The following is a 25,218-nucleotide window of genomic DNA, read 5'->3' on the forward strand; positions in this document are numbered from 1 at the left end:
ACCTGGCATATCCTCTCCTTTCTTCCTCCAGCAAACGCCTGCCTACTCCTTCTAGATTCAGCTGTGAACGTCACGTTCTCCATGCACCTGTAGCTGTTTCTACCGCCTCCCAGCACACAGTAGGCACAGGACAGAAAGCCTGTGTCTGATTCCTCTCTGTGACACCTGGGCCTGGCAGGTAGTAAGCGTTCCACAAATGCTCGCCGGATGAATGGAGACCTTCCGACATTAGGCGGCGGATCTACGGCGGGGTTTCCTTGGAACCAGCTCCACCTCTTTCCGGGTTGAATCCCAGCGGCTGGGACCGCGGCACTCAGGGCATCACCCCCTCCAGCCATACTGCCTCCCGAGCCAGCCAATATCTTCCCATCCGCCCAACGGGCGGCGGGCCCCCATCCCCACGCCCCCACCCCACTCCACGCAACCTCGTCCCAGCTCCTCTCTGGGCGGCACCTCGCGGGCCGCGCCGCCTACGATTGGCCAAACACGGCATAGCGCCATCTCGGCCTACGGCGCGGTGCGCGCCGTCATTGGTTGGCGGAGGCGGAGGGCGGTGACGGTGGGCGGGGCCCCGTCCTCTGGTCCCTGGCCCAGGCCTAGCCCATCCTCCGCGGAGGTGCACTGGGCCTGGCCATCAACTAGGGCTCCAGGCGGTTACTCTGGTTACTGCCGAAGCGCCGCGCTGGAAGGCTGCCGCCGCCCGCGAGGGATGCTGGTGAGGAGTCCGTCGGGAGCCCCCGCCGCCGCCGCCGCCGCCGCCGCCGCCGCCGCCGCCGCCGCCGCCGCCGCCGCCCTCTAAGGGTAGCGCTGTGGAAACTGCCGTGCAGCGGCTGGAAGGTTCGGGGGCTGGTGCCTCGGGAGCCGCGGTGAGGTGGAGGTCTCGAGGTAGGGGCTGCGCTTCCCTGCCCTAGAGCCGCAGTCTCCAGTCCGAGGCCATCTTTGGTGGGCGAAGGCGGTCCCGGCGAGAGAGGACGCTCACTCCTCACCGCCGCAGCCCTTGGCGCTTTCCTACCCGGCTGGGCCATCGCTGTCGGACGAGGCGAAGCCGCATTTTTCCCAACGCGAGATATTTCTTTGATGTTTCTCCCCCTGTTCCTCTTCTGAAAGGGCACCTGCTGCTGGTGAGAGAGAAGAGCAATTTTACTGCGCGACGAGCCAGCAACAAAATTTAGAACATCATCCGGAATAGCCCCCAGGACCCTCCTCGCCTTCCAGAAAAAAAAAGGGGGTGGGGAAATACATGGATTGCTTGAAAGGGGAGAGCCTGGTCGGAAGCTGTTGGAGCAGATTTTTAAATACTGTTTTTTAAATCCTGGAGAACGTTCCCCTCTTCTGATACTTTTATACTAACTTTATGTGATTTTGTAAATTAGTCCGATTTGAATTGTAATCCTGTGACGGTGTTTACTGGACTTTGGCCGGTCCCCCGTGCTACTTTTGGCAACACCTTTTGGGGAGAACATCTAAACACCAAAACCCTACCAGAAAAGATCGGATCTGAACATTGACCCGGTGTCACCGAAGAAGCCTTTAAACCATGTGGACTTTTCTTGGCATTGCCACTTTCACCTATTTTTATAAGAAATGCGGAGACTTCGTCTCTCTGGCCAACAAGGAGCTCTTGCTGTGCGTGCTGGTGTTCCTGTCGCTGGGGCTGGTGCTGTCCTATCGCTGTCGCTACCGGAACGGGGCCCTCCTCGGGCGCCAGCAGAGCGGCTCCCAGTTCGCGGTCTTCTCGGATATTCTGTCAGCCTTGCCTTTCATTGGCTTCTTCTGGGCCAAATCCCCCCCTGGATCAGAAAATAAAGAGCAGCTCGGGTCTAGGAGGGTAGGTTGAATTCCAAGTGGGCAAATGAATGAGTGTGTTATATTAAAATTAGGACTGGGTTTACTCAAATGTAAATATTCTAATTTAAAGGGCGAAAGGCTGCAGGTTAGATACTGTGGTAGGAATTCTCATATAGCTGGGTTGGTTTGTTTGTTTGTTTTAAAAGCTCTTGACTGTTCCTTGGCTAAATCCTTGAGGCTCTTAGGAATGATTGAAAAACCTTTGTTTCATTTAGTGTTGGTGGTGCCAGTGCTAAATGAATGGGTTTGATTATGGATGTTGATTTGATGATGAAAGTTGAAATGTTTGAATCACTAGGACAGAATCACCATCTGTGTTGGAAAAAAATATTTTTTTAATTTAAATCCTTTGGTAAGGATTATGTTTGAACCTGGGAAGAAAGAAACCCGCTGCAGGTTAAGTCTGCGGCTTATAAGAAGGGACAGCTGCCTGGGGAAAGTCACAGAACAGTGGGAAGAGCTGGCAGAGTAAAATGCTGTGTTTTAAAGTTTTAGGCAAAACACCCTCCCCTCCCCAAGTCTGCGGAGCCTTGAGTAAATCAAGGTCCTAAATCAGGAGACTAACGTGTGCAGTTCAGCCATGTTCCTAAATCAAAGGTGGGTCTTCAAATACGCGTGAAGTTATGATGATCCCTGCAAAGACAGCAGAGGAGGACGATGGTGGGAGATGAGGGGGGGAAGGTTGTTGAGGTCAGAACATTTCGGATTTGTTGCCCTTGGGTGTTTATACTTTTTCCCAAGAGCACTGGAGGATTCTAAGTATGGGAGTAATGATATTTGATTTTTACTTTTTAAGAAGCACATTCCAGTTTCTGTGTGGAGAATGGATTGTAGGAGTACAAGAGTGGAAGCAGGGATGTGGGGTGAGAGACTCCAGCAGTAGGCCAAGTAAGGGACGACAGTGACTTGACGTTAGGGTGCGTGGCCTACAGAATAATTCACTCTTTTTGGGTCCTGGATCCACATCATTTTCCTGTATCTGCAGTACAGATCAGCACGGTTTGCAGAAGAGGGGGGGCTTGGTTTAGAAGTTTTGCTTCACCACTGCTGACTGTGAGACCTTTGGCAAATTGCTTAGTTTCTGTAAGGATCCGTTGCCTCTTTTAGGTGGGAACAGCACTAACCTTGCTGGTAGTTATAGCGAATTGAATGAGTTAATGTTTGCAAAATGCCTGGTTCATAACTGTGATAAATAGTAGCTATTAACATTAGTCTAAAGGTAGTCTCCGTTAGGAACCTTTGGAGTGGTGCTGAATTCAGTGATAGGGTGGGTGTGGGTTGGAGGAATGGGAGGGGAGGGAGAGGGAATCTTAAATCCTCAAATTGACGTCTTTGGTGTCTTTGTCTGAGATAATGTCCCTCGAGGTCGCTGAGCACTAGTCCAGGTGGCTGGAATGTCGTTATACCACAGAGAAATTTGGGGGTAGGAAATCGGATTACCAGCAGTCACTATTGGTTCCACTCTGTGAACACCTCAGGCTTTCTGCTTATTTCCTAAATACCTGGGAATTGGTAGACTGTAATGAGTACTAAGTTCCCATTAGTGGGAGCTACTAATCTACTGACCAGGCTCTGAAAGATGTAACTTTCTCCAGAGTTCTCCTTCCAGGATTGTGTGTGTGTGTGTTTAACAGGGAAAATTTAGGAAGAATAACTAATAACAAATGGCTAAGATGACAAAAGGGGCTTTTCTTGCTCTCTGAACAGTAATTTAAATATAGACAGTTGCTCTGGCCATTAAGAAATACTGAGAGTAAGAGTAGACTCTATTGTGAAAAGATAATTTCTCTAAGAGAAATTATAAAAAAGTAGAATGGACAGGAAGGCCCCAGTCCATTATACAGGCTGAATGAATATTAGAATCACAGAGAATTAAAATTCTAAAGGATTTTAGGTTTTATCTCCTTCCTTTTTTATTAAAACCCTGTCAAAATGGCATTAAAACCCCATCAAAATTGCATTTAGTCTTAATCGATAAGGTCAGAGAACTCAAGGAAGATGGTTCCTTGCAGCTCTGAATCTGAAATGTATTCATATTTGTGAATCCACATACCAAGAAAAAATACTTATTACAGTATTGAACTGGTACTTCCCTGGCGGTCCAGTGGTTAAGACTCTGTGCTTCCCATGCAGGGGACGAGGGTTCAGTCCCTGGTGCAGGGACTAAGATCACACATGTGCAGCACACACGGCTAAAAACAAAACAAAAAATATTGAATTATTCTTTAAAAAAAAAAGTAACAGGCACTGTTATGCTCAGTGGGCATACATCTCTCAAAACAGGCTTTTTCATCTTCTTATAATCAAAGTAAAGGTTTTTACTGTCAGCCCAACGAGTGATAGGTTTAATGTTTGTCCTTATTCCTAAACTGCAGGGCCACTTGTTTGACTAGGCTCTCTTAAGAGTATCAGGATAGGGGGAAAGGAAGGTAAATTAAATATATTCTTATATGTAAGGACTAAAATTGTGAACAGGTCGAATCCCAAGGGACAGAATGAGTTATTCTCTTGGAATTTTACGATAAATATTCTCAATTAATAGATCAATAGCCAGGATTTGACAGTCTTTTTGTTATATAAAAGTGATTTTAGATTAAGGTAGATTTTTCAGATGAAAATCCAGAGGGAGAAAATAAAGATGAATTGTTGAAATATCTACAGGGTGCTGAATAATTTGCAACATGAAGTCATATCAGAAATTGTGTATGGGATTCCCTGGTGGCGCAGTGGTTAAGAATCCGCCTGCCAATGGGACACGGGTTTGAGCCCTGGCCCGGGAAGATCCCACGTGCCGTGGAGCAACTAAGCCCGTGCTCCACAACTACTAAGCCTGCGCTCTAGAGCCTGCGAGCCACAGCTACTGAGCCCGTGTGCCACAACTACTGAAGCCCGCACACCTAGAGCCCGTGCTCCGCAACAAGAGAAGCCACCGCAATGAGAAGCCCGTGCACCGCAATGAAGAGTAGCCCCACTCACCACAGCTAGAGAAAGCCCGCGTGCAGCAATGAAGACCAAATGCAGCCAAAAATAAAATAAAATAAATTAATTAAAAAAAAAGTTGTACATGATTTGCATCTGGTAGATGCTCAGTATATATTTGAAGCATTGAGTAATTAATGATAGAATTTTCCCCGTAAGTCTTTGAAGCCCCTTGTAAACATTTTTTATGTTTGGCCTATTATGGATTTATAAATATGTGACAGCATTTTCTAAATATGTCTGAATGATGGAATACACATTGAATTTTATTGGGATATTATTATACGTTTTTGTTTAACCAATATTTTGATATCGTTTTTTATATATGATCTGGATTTAAAAACATAACAGTTCATTTGGTTTGATAATGTTTAGGGTATAGTTTTTACCTAAGATGCAAATGTCCAGTGTGTCTATATAGTAGTATGATTTAAAGATAACAAATGTGGCTACATAATTCACTTTTTTTTTTAAAACAGTGCAAAAAAGGAACCAGTATTTCGGAAACAACCTTAATAGGAGCAACTGCCTCTACGTTGATATCTTCTCAAAATGATCCAGAAATTATCATCGTGGGGTCTGGTGTACTCGGCTCTGCTTTGGCGGCAGTGCTTTCCAGAGATGGAAGAAAGGTGACGGTAATTGAGAGAGATTTAAAAGAGCCTGACAGGATACTCGGAGAATTTCTGCAGCCAGGCGGTTATCATGTCCTTAAAGACCTGGGTCTTGAAGGTAGGTTCATAGTGATTTTCAGGAGTTATGTGGCATAAGCAAGCACTCCTTGCTATGACTGGTAAAAAGGTATTCCATTTTATTTTCATGTATAAAAGTTACTCTATTCATTTACCGACAAATTTGCATGAAAATGAGAGCAAAGGAGAAAATAAGCATGAGGAGATATGAAGTAGCCTTAGTGAGATAAATGAAGTGGCTAAAACATTGTAATGGTCAAAATTGAAGACTGGAAAACCAGAATGAGGACATGAAATTTAGTGAAAGGTGAAGGGAACTATCATTTGTGGAGTGCATATGATGTACCTGTTATGGAACCTTTTTTTTAAAGCATCATTCATCCATTAACCCAGTGCTTTTTAAATACTACTCATTTAGGAAATACTTATATTTGCTGTATGCTTTGCATGAGGTGCTGTACTGGGTGCCAAGGCTATACCGGTGAACAAGACAGATCAGCTATCTACTCTTGGGAATCAAAGTATAAATCTAGGCCCAGGCTGTGAACTGAGAAGAGCTGGCTTGGTATGTAGGGTAGGCAGTATGTTGTAGTAATTACCAGCATTGGTTCTGGCAGTAGATTGCCTGGGTTTGACTACCACCTCAGATACATAAAAAGCCGTGTGATCTTGGCTAAGTTACTTAACCTCCTGTGTATTAGTTTCCTCACCTGTAAAACTGGCACACTTAAAACAGTCCTTGTCTCATAGTTTAAGAGGATTAATTGAATTCATAAAGACAAAGCATTCAGAACAGTTCCTGGTATGTAGTAAGCACTATGTGAATGTTTGCTATTTTATTCAATGAACTGAAAAGGAGACCGATGTCGCCAGAAAGTATTGGGTAATGGGGAAAGGAGAGTGGCTTGAGATTAAGGTTGGAGAGGTAGGCAGCTGCCAGGTCATGCAGGGCTTTGAAGGCAGTGGAGCAGGAATATGACAGCATCCTGTTTACGCTTCTATAAGGGCTTCAGACCTTTGACAGCTACTCACAGTGACAGACACACCTTACATCCTGACTCAGTACCTACAAACATACCTAAATCAGACTGAAATTTTACTTTTTAAATACTTGTCATGATTTTACCCAAGTGTACAATTCACAGCTCGAAAGTCACTTCACAATTTACCGCTGAGTCACATCCTGCAGTTTGTAGAAAGCTGTTTTAAAAGAATGTGTGGATATGGTGTGGTGAATAGCCTCCAAGACTGTGGTGGTGCGGTAGCAAGAGTCAACTCAAGGAGTCTGGTGGGAGCTCATTGCTAAGTCCAAATGACAGATGATGGTGATTTGGACTAGTATGGTAGAGAGGATGTAAAGAGAAGTGGACAGATTCATGACCAAATTAAGAGGCAGGAATGGCATGATTTACTAAAGGATTGATGTGAGGTATGAGAGAGGGGGTATTAAAAAATGATTCCTAGGTTTTGATTTGAGCAACTGGTAGATGGCGGTGCTGTTTGCTGATAAGAAGACCTAGAGAGGAACAGGCACTGGGAGGAAGTTGGGAGACCTGTTGAGATATCCAAGTGGAGATGTCAAGTTGAATATATGAATCTCGAGTGCAGAGGAGTGAGTGATTTGAGCTGGCTGGAGTAGACACTTCAGAGATGTCCGCATATTGGTAATACATAAAAGCCACAGCAGTGATGGAGACCAGCTAAGGAGAGTGTGCAGGGAGAAAAGAGAGGACAGAATAAACCAAGTCCTGGGAAACTGATGTTCAGAGATTGGGTAAAAGAAGAGGAGCTTGCCAGGGAGACTGAGCGGGAGCTGGCAGAGTGGCAGAAAAGAGCCAGGAGAGTTTGGTGTCCTTAATCCAAGAGAGGAAAATGTTTCTAGCTGGAGGGGACGGGTACGTATCAGGAAAGGAAAGGAGCCATGTCATGGTTTGCTAATGAAGGGTCAGGTAAGATTAGTGTAGAGAAAGGGCCATTGGATTTGGCCATTTGGAGGTTGCTTGTGACATTGACGGTATTTTGGTGGAGTTGTGTAGACGAAACGTAGACTGAAGTGAGTGGGAGATTAAAAATTTGAGACTAGAGAACTACTCTCGAGGAGTTTTTCTCTAACAGAATACAGAAACGGCAGAGGTGAGATGCAGATGTGAGGATAAAGGAGGGTTTTTTAAAAAAATTAATTTATATTTGGCTGCATTGGGTCTTTGTTGTGGTACACGGGCTTCCCATTGTGGTGGCTTCTCTTGTTGCAGAGCACGGGCTCTAGGCGGTGGGCTTCAGTAGTTGTGGTGTGTGGCCTCAGTAGTTGTGGTGCACGGGCTTAGCTGCTCCGCAGCATGTGGGATCTTCCCGGACCAGGGCTCAAACCCGCATCCCCTGCACTGGCAGGCGGATTCTTAGCCACTGCGCCACCAGGGAAGTCCCCAAAGGAGGGGTATTTTGATACTAGATAGAGCATGTTTGTGTGGTGACAGAGAAGGTAAAGTTGAGAGGGAGGCGACTAAAGGGGTTACATTCATTGCTTCATTTAACAAATATTTATTAAGCATTGGCCGTATTGTAAGTACTGTTCTGGGTGCTGAGGCTACAGTAGTGAACAAAACAAAGATCCCAGCCCTCATAGAGCACACATTCTAGTTGCTAGTGTAGCGCGTGGTGATAAAAGATGAATAAATACAATTTAGAGTATATATTATGGTTATAAGGGCTTTAGAGAAGAATCAGAAAAGGGACATAGGGAGTTGAGGGTGGCGTGTAATTTTAAATAATGAAGTGGGAGAAGGGAAAGCCTCGCTGAGAAGATGACATTTGAGTAAAGGACTGAAGGTGGTGAAGGAGTTAGGGCTACCTGGAGGAAAGGACTCTCTCTCCAGGCAGAGAGAGAATCAAGGGGAAAAGCCTGGTGGGAGGAGTGAGCCTGGCCTCTTTGAAGAGCAAGGAAAGAGAATCGTGTTGACTTGAGTGGTGTGAGTTATAGAGAAAAGGTCAGATGGGCAATGGGGGCTGGATTCCACTGTGGTCCACTATATGGATTTGGCTTTTACTTCAAAGGGAAGCCACTGGAGAATCTTAAGAAGAGGAGTTATTAGATTTCACATTTTAGAAGTATGATTAGAAATATTATTTTAAAATATTCTTGTTATTGTGTAGAAAAAAGAGTAGATCATAAAGTGGCAAGTCAGAAGCAGGGAGACCTGTTAGAGATTATTGCGGAATCAGTGAGAGTTGTTGGCTTGGACTAGGGTCGTAGCCGTAGAGGTGGGGGAAGTGGTCACATTCTGGGAATATATTTATCTTCGGAAGGAAGAGTCAGTAGGACCGGCTGATGGATCAGATGTGAGGGATGAGAGAAAGAGAGGAGTCATGGTATTTAAATGAGACTAGATGACATTGCCAAGAAGAGGTGCAGGACGACCCCTGGGGTACTGTAACGTATAGAGGTCAGTGAGGTGAGCCGGGGCCAAGAAAGACGACCGAGAAGGAGCAGGTGAGGAGGAAAAGCAAAAGACTGCAGGGCTCTGGACCCAAGTGGAGAGAGTGCATTGTGAGGAAGGGAGGTCCACCTCTGTCCTTTTAAGTTTCCTAACCACCACCCTTCATGAGACGGTCACTTGAGGCAGATGTGACAGTATCCTGAGACAGGATTTTGTTACCTTTATCGTTGAACATCAGGCAACTGGAAATGCCCTCAGACTAATGACTGGACTTAGAATCATTTAGAAATCCAGCCTCAGGGGATATGTCCAAGGTTGTGGCAGCAAACCTCAGTGGGTTCTTATGGGTAGTTCTTGTAAGGGTGAGGAGAGCCGTGCAAGAGGGAGGGGAGCCACTGAGGTATTTTAGCCAGTCCACGCATCATGCGTACCTTTACTATCATAGCAAGAGTCCTTTTTAACATTCATTATGCTATCAGTTCCCCCTCAGGTGTGATGAGCTATGGATAATAGAAGCCCTTGAAATAGTTACTTTTCGGAGTGTGGACTTTTAATATAATACTGACTGACCCATCCTGGTGTGTGGGTTTTTAATAAGTGAATTGATTGCCCTTTGGCTTAAGCTTAATATCTAGAACTCTTCAAATTAATACATTATAATTTAAATGCTTTATCTTTATAATAAGTCTCATTATCCAGTGGGGAACCTCCTCCTCACCTCACTTTCTTTAGGATTATCTTGACTTTTCTTGGCCTTTTTGCTTTTCTGTATATAAAATTTAGAATCAGGTTTCAATTCCCATGAAAACAAACCCTGTCAAGATTAAGACTGAAATAGCATTAAATGTCTAGCTCAGGTTTAGAAAAATTGTCTTGGACTTCCTATCCATGAATGTGGTATACTCTCCATTCAGTTAGGTCTTGAGTCTATTTAAATAAAATGTCATAAATTTTGTTTGTCTTTTGTTATATTTACTCCTTGACTCTGATTTATATTTGGACTTCCATAAGTGATACCTATTTTATTATGCACTGTATACTCATTTTGAGGTTCAGACTTCACACCAGGTCATGGTACAAAGTTATGATTGGATTTCTTATGGATGACTCCACCCATGGCCTATGGTAGATGGCTTACTTCCATGCCATGTCTCAGGGCGTTGAATTGATTTTTTCTGGTCTCTGTCGTATTGACAAGAAATTTACGTATGGTGCCAAGTTCCAATGTCCATTGCCTGTGGGGGCCCCTACCTCCTATCCAGGAGTGGCCCTTATAACTCCAGCCTTTTAGGCTTGTGGTTCTGATGCCCTTATGCTATTGCCTTTAAAACTTGCTCACTGGTTTGACTTTGAAGTTGCTTTTCATTTTTAGCATATGCAGTTTTTTTGTTGGTTTTGTTTTTTAGCTTGCCTTTTCATAGAAAGCAATTCTGCATTTTTCAATGTGGAAGAGTTTTCCATGCCAGTTTATCTGATATGTTGATAGTAGTAGTCTAATATTGGAGCTATATGGTTAATAGTTAGTGACAGCTCTAAGTCCCATCACTGTCTTCAAAGTTATTAACTATCTAGTATTTGTGAAGCCTGAATTTCATTAAGGTTTAGGGTGCCATCTTCCTGCCTGCTTAAGGAAGTAAAAGTGCCAAAGTCTGTCATGTTTGATTTCATCAATAAAGTAGAAAGAGAGAGAAAGATTTTTCAAGAAATCTTAAATTAGACCTTGTTTATATACTTGACTTAGGATAATTTACCCAAGGAAAAATTTTACTGTGCTACTATATACTTTTCACATCATCTATATACTTTTCACATTGTCTGTTGTGTTCTAAATTGGACAGTTTTAGCATTTAAAGTTCTTCCATAATATAATTATGGCTTAAGAAAAACAAGCTATCTCAGTAGCTGACAAAACAAAAGTAGAAATACTAGATGGGCTTTAAACATTTACGTCAGTAAAGACTGGCAAAGAGATCCAAAGTGAATACACTGCTAACTGGAAGCTTTTAGGATGTATGTGTACTTTTCTCTGAATGAATTTTAACTGGAATAATTTAGAAACCATACCAAAAAATTAACTTACTTTGGTCCTAGGTCAGATGTGTGACAAGTATTCATCCAGCTTGTCCCTGACTGGACTTTAAGTGTGACTAAAAAGCATATCAGAAACTGATTTATTTTGATCTTAGCATAGATGTGTGATAAAAATTGTTTATTATAAAGTTTTCCTTTCATCAGAAATGAAGTTATTTTAATGTACTTAATCCTAATATATTTTAATGTATTTAAATATATATTATGTGACTATTTTAATATACATGCTAAAGTCCACTTTTTCACAGAAACGTATTTCCAATACTGTTAACCATTCTTTAGCATAATTTTAAGCCTGTACATAGTATTTTCTCAGTTCATACTTAATAACATACTTTACCTAACTTAGATTCATATTTAGGTTGTTTACAGTTATTCTTATTAGAGGTAACACTGTAGTGAACCTGTTTTTGTATATACCTTTAATAATTATTAAAAATATGAATTATATCTTTAGGATGAATATCTTAGATGGATTACAAGACTAAAATTATTATATCAAAGGATGCTAACTTCTTCATGGTTCTTGATAATTATTGCTGTACTTATTTTCTAAAATGTTATTACTTTATAATATGACCAGTAATATATAAATTTATCCATTTTATCTTTATCTCACTAGCAATTTTGAGAGATTTGGTGTCTTATTGTTTCAGTTTTATTTCACTGATTTTTTTAAATCAAGTTTTGAACATTTTTCCTGATATGTTCAATGTTTCTGTACTGCTTAGTGTGAATCATCTATACACTTTTACCCATTATTGTTAGGGTCTTAATACTTTTCCTATGAATTTTAATGAGTGAATTTTATATGTAAATATTTACCTTTTGTGATATTACGAATTTGCTAAGACTTGTCTTCCAGAAGCATTAAGATTTCTGAAATAGTTATAGTAATGTCCAGTTCTCCAGTTGGTATCATAGCTTTATGAACAAAGAAACTCATTTTCAATGGTCCATGTCCTCTTGGTGCCTAGTGTGACTCTGGGTATATTACAAAATTGATTTTTTTGACCTGAATTGTTTTGCAGATACAGTGGAAGGTATTGATGCCCAGGTTGTAAATGGCTACATAATTCATGATCAGGAGAGCAAATCAGAGGTTCAGATTCCTTTCCCTCTGTCAGAAAACAGTCATGTGCAGAGTGGAAGAGCTTTCCATCATGGAAGGTTCATCATGAGTCTCCGGAAAGCAGCTATGGCCGAGCCCAAGTAAGACTACAGCTTCAAATACATGATGTTAAAGAAACACATTTAAACTTGGCCTTCCTACAAATACTGTTTTATACATTTTCATAAGTGTTTGGGTATGGGTTAGAACATAGCTATTATACTAAAATAACCATAAGTTAGAAGAATGTTAGCTCTTCAATGCCTTTGTTAAGAGTATCATATAGATAACCTTCCTTTGAATGACATAGAACTATTGAGAATTTTCCTTTGACTAAATATGTGATCTTTTATGTGGTTGGAATTTAGAGGATATAGTTGTTGTAATTAAGGTTTAAGTTCATATGTGCCCATTTGGGAGTTGGGGTTTGTGGTTATGGTACTTTTTATTAAAAGTCAGGTTAGAGAACTTCAAGAGAAGATCCCTGTTCCATTCATATTAAGGACCTAGACTGACAGAACTGGCTGCTGCTCTCTCTCTTTTTATTGAGCTATAGTTGATGTACAATATTATGTAAGTTACAGGTGTATAGTGTAATGATTCACAATTTTTAAAGGGCTTCTCCTCTTAACTATTAACTTATATTTGTCTCTAGCCCTATGCATTATAATGGAGGTTTAAGTTTTAAACATGAGAACCCTCATGTCATTGGCAAAGGCTTAAGTGTTGACAAAGCAAGTGAAATGAGTGGATTATTCTTAGAACTGAAAGAATTTGATATCTGTGGAAGTAGTATATGTTCACTGTAGAAAAATGGAAAAATACTCAAAAATATAAAGAAGATTGTAAAAATTATCCATGATCCTTCTAACTAGAAGTAACTACTCTGAATAATTTGGTAGATAAGTTCGAATTCCGTGTATGAATTTGTGTGGGTATGTAAAATTTTTCTGCATGTATTTTATTTTTTAATGAATGAGATAAAACCGCATGTTACTTTTTAAAATGCTTTTTAAAAAATCATTACATTAGTAATATGTATTCCATTTTAAGAAATTAGAAAATTAAGGGCTTCCCTGGTGGCACAGTGGTTAAGAATCCGCCTGCCAATGCAGGGGACATGGATTCAAGCCCTGGTCTGGGAAGGTCCCACATGCCGCGGAGCAACTAAGCCCGTGCACCACAGCTAGTGAGCCTGCGTGCCACAACTACTGAAGCCCGCACGCCTAGAGCCCGTGCTCAGCAACAAGAGAAGCCACCACAGTGAGAAGCCCACACACCTCAACGAAGAGTAGCCCCCGCTCGCCGCAACTACAGTAAGCCCGCGCACAGCAACGAAGACCCAACACAGCCAAAATTAAAACAAATTTAAAAAAAGAAAGAAATTAGAAAATTGAAACCACACCAATTCTAAAATCCGTTAATGATCTTTTTGCTTTTCGTCATTCCAGACCTTTTTCTATGTACATGTGTGTCCAGTTTACATGGGTAAAGTCAAGATACAGAAAAGGGAATTTTTCACTCCTTATTTAAATTGTTCAGTTATGCTACCAGAGCATTTATTTCTGTTTATTTATCTTGTAGCACAAGGTTTATTGAGGGCACTGTGCTGCAGTTACTAGAAGAAGATGATGCTGTGATGGGAGTTCAGTACAGGGATAAAGAGACTGGAGACATCAAGGTGAGATATGTCAAATATTAGCTCTTCCTAAGAGATTTTTATTTTCTTTTTCTCCTACTCCTTTAAAAAAGTAGGCTCACCAATTTATTATTCATCAAAGGGACCAAGATCTCAGCCCTCTGCACCAAACTGAACACATTGTTCTTTAGAATTGTTCAGAATGCTGTTCAAATAACTTCAGAAACAAACACCACGATTTTAACTGTATTAAAAACTGAAATGAGAAATGTACCCTAGGAGAGAAGCAGAGGGGAACTGGAAGATGCAAAAAGGAAGGATTCAGCATAAAAGAAATAATTAGAATAAAATATTGTTTAAGTAAGAAAGGCAAAAAGTAAGAGAATGTCTGGGGAAATAGCAGAATAAAATAGTTTGCTCCTGTTGGTTTAGTAAAGAAGAGAAAGTCCAAGGCTTATCTGTTGATTCTTCCCGGCTGCTCCATAGGGTAACCACGTCCTAGGAATTATACTCTAATGGGGGCAATTACAAGATAGTATAAATACATACATCTACATGTACAAAAATTCTTCTAAGCCCTAGCCACTAACTGAAAGCACTATGTGAAGTTAGAAAATTCTAGCATAAAAGAATGTGGTTAGTCCTTGGAATTTGTAATGAGATTCAATCCTCTATGGGCTGTGCTTGCTTTGTAGCAGTTTCCCCCAGTGTCCATCAAAGTAGCTTAATCCCAGATGGTTTGGATGGTAGGGCTTTGGAGGAAGGTGATCCTCAGGGACTCAAGGGGAAGGGTCTCTAAAGATTGGTCGTGCATTACCTTCAGCCCATGTAACAGCTCCTTCAATAGCATCATCTTCAAATACTCTGTAATGCCCCATAATGTATTTAAATTTGTTCATGTACCTTTTAAAAGAATGTCCTTTTCACTGTGTACTTCTAACCATTTAGCTGAGTATTCTTTGTTTTTGTTGTAGGAACTCCATGCTCCATTGACCGTTGTTGCAGATGGACTTTTTTCCAAGTTCAGGAAAAACCTGGTCGCCAATAAAGTTTCTGTTTCTTCACATTTTGTTGGCTTCCTTATGAAGGTACCATAGGAATGCAATTGTAGGAAATTTATTTTTTTTAATTTATTATACCATAGGAATGCAATTGTAGGAAATTTATTTTTCAACTTGAAACTTGAAAATTATTAAAATATTTTATTTATTTGTTTTTCTAGAATGCACCACAGTTTAAAGCAAATCATGCTGAACTTATTTTAGCTAATCCGAGTCCAGTTCTCATCTACCAGATTTCACCTAATGAAACTCGAGTACTTGTTGATGTCCGAGGAGAAATGCCAAGGAATTTAAGAGAATACATGACTGAAAACATTTACCCACAATTACCTGGTAAGAAATAGTATTTCACTGCCATTGTAATCTACTGTCTGCAAGCAAGTCTCACAAGAGGCCCTTCATTTCCAGTTCTCACTGAAGCTTTGTCTAAATTAGGCCAAAGATAAGGATGGCAGGTGAAAAATTCATCCAGTCAGCTACACTGGAGCTGAATGAACTATTTAAACTAGCACATAAAAAAATCTCCAAGTAAAAAAAATAGTTTCAATGTATTTTTTCTTAGTAATAATTAGTTTTCTGAATAATCATTAATAGTGGCATATATGGTATTTTTTAAGGTAGTCTGGATAGCAGTCTAGGTATGTGAATTCTTGAAATAGCTCTTACACTTAATTACTTCTTGTGCTTGGTTTTTGTAGAAATGATAGCTACCATATATTGAATGTCTACCATGTAAGAGGTGTTTTACAAACATAATTGAATGTCTACACAACTACCCTATGAGGTAGGCATTATGATCCCCATTTTACAGATGAGGAAACTAAGATTCAGAGAGGTTACTTAGCTTCTCCAAATACAAACCTTTAGTAAGTGGCAGAGCCAAGGTGGAAAGCAGGTCTGTCTGGCTCATACATCTCTGACCTCAGAACATGAGGGCTGTAAGGGGTCTTTCAGACATCTTTGTAAAACACTCATTAAAATTATTATTTTTTGAGAATAGGAAGATGTAAGAAAGAAATGTAAACAAATTATTAAGAATATTGATAAAATTGAAGGGAAACCCTGCTTGCCAGTTATGATATGATTATAGTAATAGCACATTATCCTTGGTATGAGTACGTTTTATTTAAATATTATGTTTTTTAAGTTATTTTTTAAATTAAGCAAAGTTATTTTTTAAACTAAGTGAAAGCACTATTTAATAATTAATGGAATATTAACAGAAATTAAGGTATACATGGACCAATTTAGATTTTTAACAATGACATTTTCAGCACTTCAATACATTTTCACTCAGTTAAGCCACTTTTGAAGCTTTCAGATGGAAAGAATGAGTTATGCATATTTAGGAAAAGGATAGTTAATAATGTGATAGTTTTAGCATTTTTTTCTTTTATATAGATTTTTTTCCCCCAATCCGAAATTTAGTTGCAGCAGACTGCCCTGTGTAATTTTATGCTCAAATTAGTTAAGTTATGGAAATTCTACTCATTGTAGGAAGGAATAGTTTCAGCATAGGCATTCTGCTCCTATATTCCAAGATTACGAATTGTATGAAAAGAAAGTTTATTTTCTATGCAGGTAGAAGCACAAAACTTTAAAACTGGGAAGTATCTCAGAGATAAGCTAATCCAACTGTTTCATTTCTAGATGAAGAAACTAAAGCTCAGAAAGGTAGTGCTCTATACACCTTACCCTTTTTCTACTGTACATACCCTCCTGCTGTTTGTGAATTGGTGGTATATTTCATCTGATCTTACAGAATATGGTGGTGACAGTAAATTAGGCGTTAAATATATGATACCTAGCACTTAACATTTGGAAGAGAGGTGGGTGGTTTTTCTCCCTGTCTCATCTCATCTGGATTTGCTTCACTTTTCCTCAAGTTTTCTGGTTCACCCAGCTCTATGTTTATCTATTTACATTAATTTTCTCTTAGATTCCTTAGTAATTCCTTAGCTTGAATAACTAGGTGCTTAATGAACAATTTTAGTAATAATTAGTTCTTGATTTTTCGCAAGGAATATATGTAACAACCATAACAGATGTGTAGTAGGTATTTGTTTATTCTTGATAAGAAAATGTGGTAACTTGAAATTGGCATGTTATAAACCATTTATTTGGTGGGGTGGGCTTTACTGCAGATCACCTCAAAGAACCATTCCTAGAAGCCACTCAGAATTCTCGTTTGAGGTCGATGCCAGCAAGCTTCCTCCCTTCTTCACCAGTAAACAAACGAGGTACTATTTTATTGGACTGATTTTATAAAAGATATTCCAAATATTCAGATTCATTACTCCAAATGACATGTATGTGGTACAGTTTGTAACATGTGGTACGGAAACTTGATTACTGTGGATTAATGCATTAGTAATACCAAAATTAGTTTTATATCTACTATTTAATATTCAGTACATATAGGTCACTGTTCTAGTTATTGGAGATACAACAGTTAATTAAATACAGTCCTTAATCTAGAGAAGGCAGTTTTCTAGTGAGAGATATAGACATATAGTTTCAGAACACTGATCATAAAGGCTGTAATGAAAGCCCACTCATGGTACCCCAGATTCACTGCGAAGGGGTGGGGTGTACAAGGCAGGGAGGGGAGCCTGTGAACTGGGAAGGGTGATTAGGGAAGACATTGCTCTGGAAACAAAGCTGGACTTGGGGCACGGAGGGTGAGTGGGAGCTCATCAGGTGGACAGTGAGATGAGGGACTTTTTCTTTTTTTTTTGGCTGCGTTGGGTCTTCATTGCTGCCCACGGGCTTTCTCTAGTTGCGACGAGCGGGAGCTGCTCTTTGTTGCGGTGCACGGGCTTCTCACTGCGCTGGCTTCTCTTGTTGTGGAGCACGGGCTCTTGGCGCGCGGGCTTCAGTAGTTGCAGCACGTGGGCTCAGTAGTTGCGGCACGCAGGGTCAGTAGTTGTGGTGCACGGGCTTAGTTGCTCCGTGGCATGTGGGATCTTCCCGGACCAGGGATTGAACCCACGTCCCCTGCACTGGCAGGTGGATTCTTAACCACTGTGCCACCAGGGAGGTCCTGAGAGATGAGGAACTTCTAAGTAGGCAGAACAACATCTACAAAAGCTAGGATGGCCGAGAAATGGTGGCACTTAAGTGAACTCAAGTAGCTTCCTATGGCTGGAGCATAGGATAGGTGTCAGAGTGGTAGAAAGGTAAGATATTTAAAGTTTAGTTTTAATCCTATAAACGATGGAAAGTCATTGAAAAGTTCTCTTTTATAATAGCTTTATTGAGATATAATTCACAAATCATATAGTTCACCCATTTAAAGTGTACAGTTCATTAGTTTTTAGTATATTCATAGGTCTATGCAACCATCACCACAATTAATTTTAGAACATTTTTATCACACCAGAAAGAAACCCTGTACCCATTAGCAGTCACTCCTCTTTTCCTCCCAGTCCCCAGGCAACCATTAATTTACCTTCTGTCTCTATAGGTTTGCCTCTTCTGGATGTTTCCTATAAATGGAATCATATAATATGATCCTTTGTAACTGGCTTCTTTGAGGTTCATCCATGTAACATGTATCAGTCCTTCATTTGCTTTTATGGCCAAGTAATATTCCATGTATGGGTATGTCAGTACTACATTTTGACTATCCATTCATCAATTGGTAGACATTTGGGTTGTTTCTACTTTTGGTTCATACCTGTGTATGAGTTGTTGTGTGGACATTTATTTTTATTTTTCTTGGGTATATACCTAGGAGTTGAATTGCTGGGTCTTAGGGTAACTCTGTTGAATGCTTTGAGCAACTGCCGAACTGTTTTCCGAAGTGTCTGACCCATCTTACGTTTCCATGAACAATGTATGAGGGTTCCGATTTCTCCAGATCCTTGACATTGGTTATTATCTGCCTTTTTGCTCATAGCATCCTAGTAGATGTGAAGTGATATCTCACTGTGATTTTGATTTGTATTTCTCTGATGGATAACGATGTTGAACATATTTTCATGTGCTTATTGGCCATTTGTGTATCTTCCTTGGAGAAGTGTCTGTTCAGACTTTGCACATTTTTTAACTGGGTAAATTTTAAAAAATTTATTAAGTTCTAAGAATTCTTTATTCTAGATATAAATCCCTTATTAGATATGATTTGCAAAGTTTTTCTCTCATTCCATGGATTGTCATTTTGGTTTCCTTGATGGTGTTCTTTGAAGTTTTTAATTTTCATGAAGTCCAGTTTATCTGGTTTTTTCTTTTGTCACTTTTGATGTCATATGTAAAGTCTTTGCTCAACCCAAAGTCATGAAGATTTACTCCTATATTTTCTTCTAAGAGTTTTATAGCTTTAGCTTTTACATGTAGGTGTTTTGATTCATTTGAGTTACATTTTATGTATGGTGTGAGGAAGGGGTTCAGCTTCTTTTGTATGTGGCTATCCAGTTGCACCAGCCCCATATGATGAAAAGACTATTCCCTATTGAAGTGCCTTGGCAGTCTTGTCAAAATTTGACTGTAAATGTTAAGAGTTTATTTCTTTCAACAGTATTTTGTAGTTTTCAGAGAGTAAGTTTCACATTTTTGTTAAATTTATTCCTATTTTACTCCTTTTCATGCTATTACAAGTGGACTTATTTTCATTTTAAGATTCTTCATTGCTAGTGTATAGAAAAACATTGACTTTTGCATATTTAACTTGTATCTTGAAGCCTTGCTGAATTCATTTATTAGTTCTAATAGTTCATTGAAAACTTTTAAACAAGGTAGTGGCATGACTAGAGTTTTGTTTCAAAGATACTACTCTGATATGTTGTGGAAGGTGGTTTGGAGGAAAGTTCAGACTAAAGCCTATAGTAAGGCTATTTAATTATTCCATGTAAATGATGATGAAGGGCCTTAACTAGGGTGTGGCAATAAAAATGGAAGGTAGAGAATGGATTTGGGTAGCATCTAAGATGAAGAATGCATGAAACTCAGTGATTAATGGTCGTAAGAAACAGTGAGGTCTCTTGATGGATCCCAGGTTTCAGGCTTAGATAATTTTGCCACCTATTTGCTGACATCGGAAATATAGGGAAAAGTGTGTAAGTTTAGGGAAGTGTGGAGAGATGATGAGTTCACTTTTGGACATAGTGTGAAGGGCTGGGAGGTCATTTGAATGGCCAGGTGGAGCCCCACTGAAAACAGGAGTGTGGAGCCCTGAGGAGAGGTGTGAACGGGAGCTGTCGATATACTGTGGCTCCTGAACATAAACAGCTGTCATTTGCTATGGAGAAACATGCATCATAAACTACCAGTCGTATGAACAAACTATACTGCAAAGCAGAATGAAAGCCAGTGCCAAACTGATATAAACAGCATGCTGTGAGAACATATCCTAGTTGGTGGGACTGGGAATGTTCCATGGAGAAAGAGGAATAAAAGCTGGTTATAGTTTGTGGTTTTTAGTGAAGGTATTAGACTAATACATAAAAAACTTGGATTAATATTTAGAATATACCTTTTCATAAATTAATATATATTATGTGTATTCTATAATTAGTTACAAATGTAGTATATTGTGACATTACAGAAAAAAGTTATCCATAATTCTGCCACCTTGCCACTATTACTATGGTTGGCTATTTCTCTCAGAGACAAAATTAAATAAATACTTTGTTTAACTGTCCCTCTAAGTCATAGGTCATTAGCCAGGCTGACAGCTGATGGGAACCTTAGTCAGGAGCTTGGTCAGGAGGTGTATCTCGAGTCAAAGTGCAGAGCTTTCTGCTTCCGTAGTTTTGTTTTTAAGGGGGCCTAATTTTCAGCTAAGATTCAATCGAGGCTTATTCTCCTAAATTAACTTCTGATGGTTTTGGAATATCTGCCTATTCCCTTGGAACCTACAGACATCTCTCTATAACATGCTGGCAGCAAATATTACTGTGAAACGTCAACGACCTCTTGATTTTTTTCCCTTGTGGAAGGCTTGCTATTTATGCATGGATGCCTGTACATTCTGTGTTTTTTCGTGGAAGAGGCCTTATAAATATTTTGACATTGTTTGACTTAATCTTAGGGTCACATGTGAGCTTTTTTTTTTTTTTTTAAAAGAAGATGTTGGGGGTAGGAGTTTATTAATTAATTATTTATTTTTGGCTGTGCTGGGTCTTCGTTTCTGTGCGAGGGCTTTCTCTAGTTGCGGCGAGTGGGGGCCTCTCTTCATCGCGGTGCACGGGCCTCTCACTATCGTGGCCTCTCTTGTTGCGGAGCACGGGCTCCAGACGCGCAGGCTCAGTAGTTGTGGCTCACGGGCCTAGCTGCTCTGCGGCATGTGGGATCGTCCCAGACCAGGGCTCGAACCCGTGTCCCCTGCATTAGCAGGCAGATTCTGAACCACTGCGCCACAGGGAAGCCCATACATGTGAGCTTCTTGAGGGCAGGGACCATGTTCTTGTTCTCACTGTATCCCCAGGGTCTGGCACATATTAGTTACCCAATAAATATTAATTGAATCAACTCTTGAATTTTTGCCTGAATAAATTTTAGTCATGATTTAGTCCCTTGTATTTTCACATTCTCATTTACTAGCTCACATTCAAAATGTTTATAAATTACCAGAGTAGTCTTTTTGTTTGTCTTAAAGGATGCTCCAGGATGATGTCATAATCTACTTTCTCTCTTTTTATAGGTGTTCTTCTTTTGGGAGATGCTTATAACATGAGGCATCCTCTTACTGGAGGAGGAATGACTGTTGTTTTTAATGATATAAAACTATGGAGAAAATTGCTAAAGGGTATCCCTGACCTTTATGATGATGCAGCTGTTTTCCAGGTAAGATATTATTCTTTGACAAAAAAGTCACAAAACAGACTTTTTTGGGGGGCCTAAGAGGAATGGGGCTTTGAAGGGGAGGTCTGTACCTAGGAGCCTGGTCCTTAGTAGTGATTCTTAAGCAGTCTTGTTCAGGATTAAGAACTTGACTTGTAACCTGTGAATCTTTTAGAATCTCTGTATTTGGATATTATATAACATTGGATTACATGGGCCACTTAGCTTCAGAGATGTAACTCATTGCTCTGGAGATTTTTTTTTTGGTGGGTGTGTAAATGTTGAACAAGGCATAATTACTGTACAACAGTCCTCAGGATAACTATCAGTTTAGGGGATTATAAACATCAGTTTGTGCTCTTTCTCTCTCTCTCTCCCTCTCCCCCCTTCCCCTTCCTTCCTTCTTCCCTCCCTCCCTCCCTCTCTCTTCCTTCCCTTTACCATATAATAAGTGATCTTTTTCCTTTTTAGGCCAAAAAATCATTCTATTGGACAAGAAAAACGTCTCATTCCTTTGTTGTGAATATCCTTGCTCAGGCTCTTTATGAATTATTTTCTGCCACAGATGGTAAGTGCAGATATTTTTAAAAGAATATTGCTGAAGTGCAGGGTTTTAGCACAGGAAGGGAACTTAATTACAAAAAAGTTAGTGATTAGGCCAGAACTAGAAATGTTTCCTGAGTCTGCTAACTTCCAAGTTGGTAGTCCTTTTTGACTCAGCCCTTGAGCAAGATTTTTTCTAATCATCATGTATCCACCACTTTGTGTGGAAGGCTGTTGCTTCCGGAGACAGCCTTAATAGCAATACCTCACTAATGTGTCATTATTCACCCCTCTGGTCCAAATCAGATGCATAAAATTGCGATGCAAATCTTATGCAAATGCATGGGACTGTGATGGAAGATCTTTCTGGCCATGAATTAAAAGGCAATATAGTTGTTAATCTTTTTCTTCCTGAACACTAGTTTTAATTTCTTTTCAAAGTTGTATTTTGTAAAATGAATATGAGCTTCATATCAAGCCTAGATTTTGTTAAAGTGCACAAGCAGAAATATTCCCACGCTTTTGTTTTTGTTTCCATATGAGGTGATGGTCAATCTATACGTTAAGGAAAACATGACTAAGCAGAAACAGTGGTAGAAATGGAGGAAAAGGCATCTGTGCCACCTCCCAACCATGGCCGTATACAAATTAGTGAGTGGTAGGTTAGTAAAACTAGACCTTTAGGTTTTCAAGAATAAATATAACTTGAATCTCATTACCTCAGGTGTTTACAACAAAGCTATTTCTATGACCTGGCTGAGGCCCTAGTGATCTGTGCTTTGGTGATCTGATTACAAAGGATGATACAGTACAAATACTTCCTGCAGAGTCTCTAGCCATCGTTCTTGCTAAAAGAAAAGACAACTTACTGTGATATGCCAAGCAAATCTCTCTTGCTAGTTGAGCATGGAAGTTACAGTGGCTGGTTGGGCAAGAAAAGAACTAAATTTGGAGTGTTTCTAAGCTCTTCTTTCTAAGCTTTTCTAAGCTCTTGAGTTTCGTACATGATGAGTTTGAATCTGCCGACAAAACAACATTAAAAAAGTTACGAAATAGTGGAGGAGGAATGAGCTTTATTGGAGTAAAACGTTACCAGTTGTACCCTTTTTCATCTTGTGAAGAACAATCTAGACATACTTGAGAAGAACATTGATTCTGTACTATTAAAAAGGTTATTGATTATATTATGTTGTGAGGGCTTAATGAATTATTTTGAAAAGTATAAAAAATGTACACGTATAAGGCATTATTACTCTTCACAGCTGTTCTTTTTACTTGATAATTTACTGCTCAGAGATATGGATCAGGCATCTTAGAGACTGGGAATCTGGTTTCTAGAACTGTGTTTTTATAAGAAAAGTGTTTACAACAAAGTAGTTTGCATCATTTAATGAATTTACAACACAGTCAAGGAAATAGCTTTTAAATAACTAACTTCTAAGACCTGCATGTTTAGTAATTATTTACTAGCAGAAAACGTTTATTCACACTTAAATTACTATGTGTAATGTGACTTATGAAATTTAAAGGAAATCTTGGGTTGCTGAAATGCCAGCACTAGATTTTTTAGAAATTATCTGTAAGGTGTAATAAATGTTACACATTCATTTTTTTTCTGACATTTCATTAATACCCAGCATAAATGTGTGGATAATTTGATCGGGAGTAATTTTTAACTTTTATTTTAGATTCCCTACATCAACTAAGAAAAGCGTGTTTTCTTTACTTCAAACTTGGTGGAGAATGTGTTGCTGGTCCAGTTGGGCTGCTTTCTGTGTAAGTTGTTTCGATGACACAGAGGAAACGGGTGTTCCAGGTTTTCTTAGGACAGTTGGGTTTATGAGTGACTGCAAGCACCATTTTATCATCCAGTAGCATCCCAAACAAAACGTAGCCCAGAGAAATGAAAACAGGCAATAGTTAGTGCTGCATTTTTGTTCTAAGAAACAGGGTTGATTCTATGGGAACCGTGATTAACAGAAGTTTATACTTAGAATTTAATTCTGTTGGGACTCATGAAACTCAGTAACAGTTCTGATGGTGCAGACATACGTAGAATTATTCTTGGGAAGTCTGCAAAATGAAATTCTTTAAGACGTTTCCCCTTCGTCTGCTATCTGAATGTCAACACTGTTATCTTTTGAAACATCTAGACTCAACAAGCCAGGCAATCCAGCTATTTCAGACCGAGATCTCAAGACTAGTGAGAGAAACAGCTCAAAACAGACAATTTAATAAACGAAGAGGAGGTACTGGCTTCTCTGACAGGGGTGAAGTCTAAGTAGTTTCTTGTAAGAAAAAAAATTTTTTAATTTGTCCCTTAGTTGGCAGATACAAGCTTATAAAGTCCCCTAAAATGTGGAGTGTGTGTTTACCTTTACAGATGATACATAATTGGAACCTCTTTATGAGTCAACTTTCATTTCCAGGTCTTACTTATATATATACTTTTTATCTTTCCTATTTATTACAGATTGACTCCTAATCCTCTGGTTTTAATCGGACACTTCTTTGCCGTTGCAGCCTATGCCACATATTTTTGCTTTAAATCAGAACCTTGGATTACAAAACCCCGAGCCATTTTCAGTAGTGGTGCTGTATTGTACAGAGCGTGTTCTGTAATATTTCCTCTAATTTACTCAGAAATGAAGTACTTGGTTCATTAAGCTTAAAGGGGAACCATCTGTGAATGAATACTGGGAACTTGCCAAGTCTGAAGAGACTTGGAAGAGATGTACATAGCACAGTACTATACCTCTTCTAAAGTGGGAACTCTTGGACCAAGATTGGGATTAATTTGTTTTTGAAGTTATTTGTATATAAACATGTAAATATATACTTTAGTTTGCAATTTCAAATGAAGGGTACAATAAGATAGATATGTAAAAGAAATGATTGTTACCGTAAATTAGTGCTAACACTGAGGAACTGCAGTTTGTCTTTTGAATTCAGTATTTGGGATGAGTTACTGTGGGGCATGCAAATAAAATGAAGAACGAACTCTCATGTCTTTTTGCCTCGTGCTGTGGACTTCTTT

General features: G+C 39.7%; 1 protein-coding gene across 1 annotated transcript; it reads left to right on the plus strand.

Annotated features, from left to right (window-relative positions):
- The first annotated feature begins 634 nt into the window (after positions 1-634).
- SQLE (squalene epoxidase) lies at positions 635-25,191 on the plus strand. The gene is made up of 11 exons (XM_027132426.1): positions 635-1,828; positions 5,307-5,559; positions 12,076-12,256; positions 13,740-13,836; positions 14,769-14,882; positions 15,017-15,188; positions 17,000-17,095; positions 21,499-21,641; positions 22,110-22,206; positions 23,870-23,957; positions 24,655-25,191. Exons 1-11 carry the CDS (start codon positions 1,538-1,540, stop codon positions 24,845-24,847), a joined length of 1,725 nt encoding a protein of 574 aa, XP_026988227.1. The 5' UTR covers positions 635-1,537; the 3' UTR covers positions 24,848-25,191.
- The last annotated feature ends 27 nt before the right edge of the window (positions 25,192-25,218 follow it).

Source organism: Aethalodelphis obliquidens, unplaced genomic scaffold (assembly GCF_003676395.1).
Source record: "Aethalodelphis obliquidens isolate GAN/ISIS:26980383/991018 unplaced genomic scaffold, ASM367639v1 scaffold41, whole genome shotgun sequence".
Classification (NCBI taxonomy): domain Eukaryota; kingdom Metazoa; phylum Chordata; class Mammalia; order Artiodactyla; family Delphinidae; genus Aethalodelphis; species Aethalodelphis obliquidens.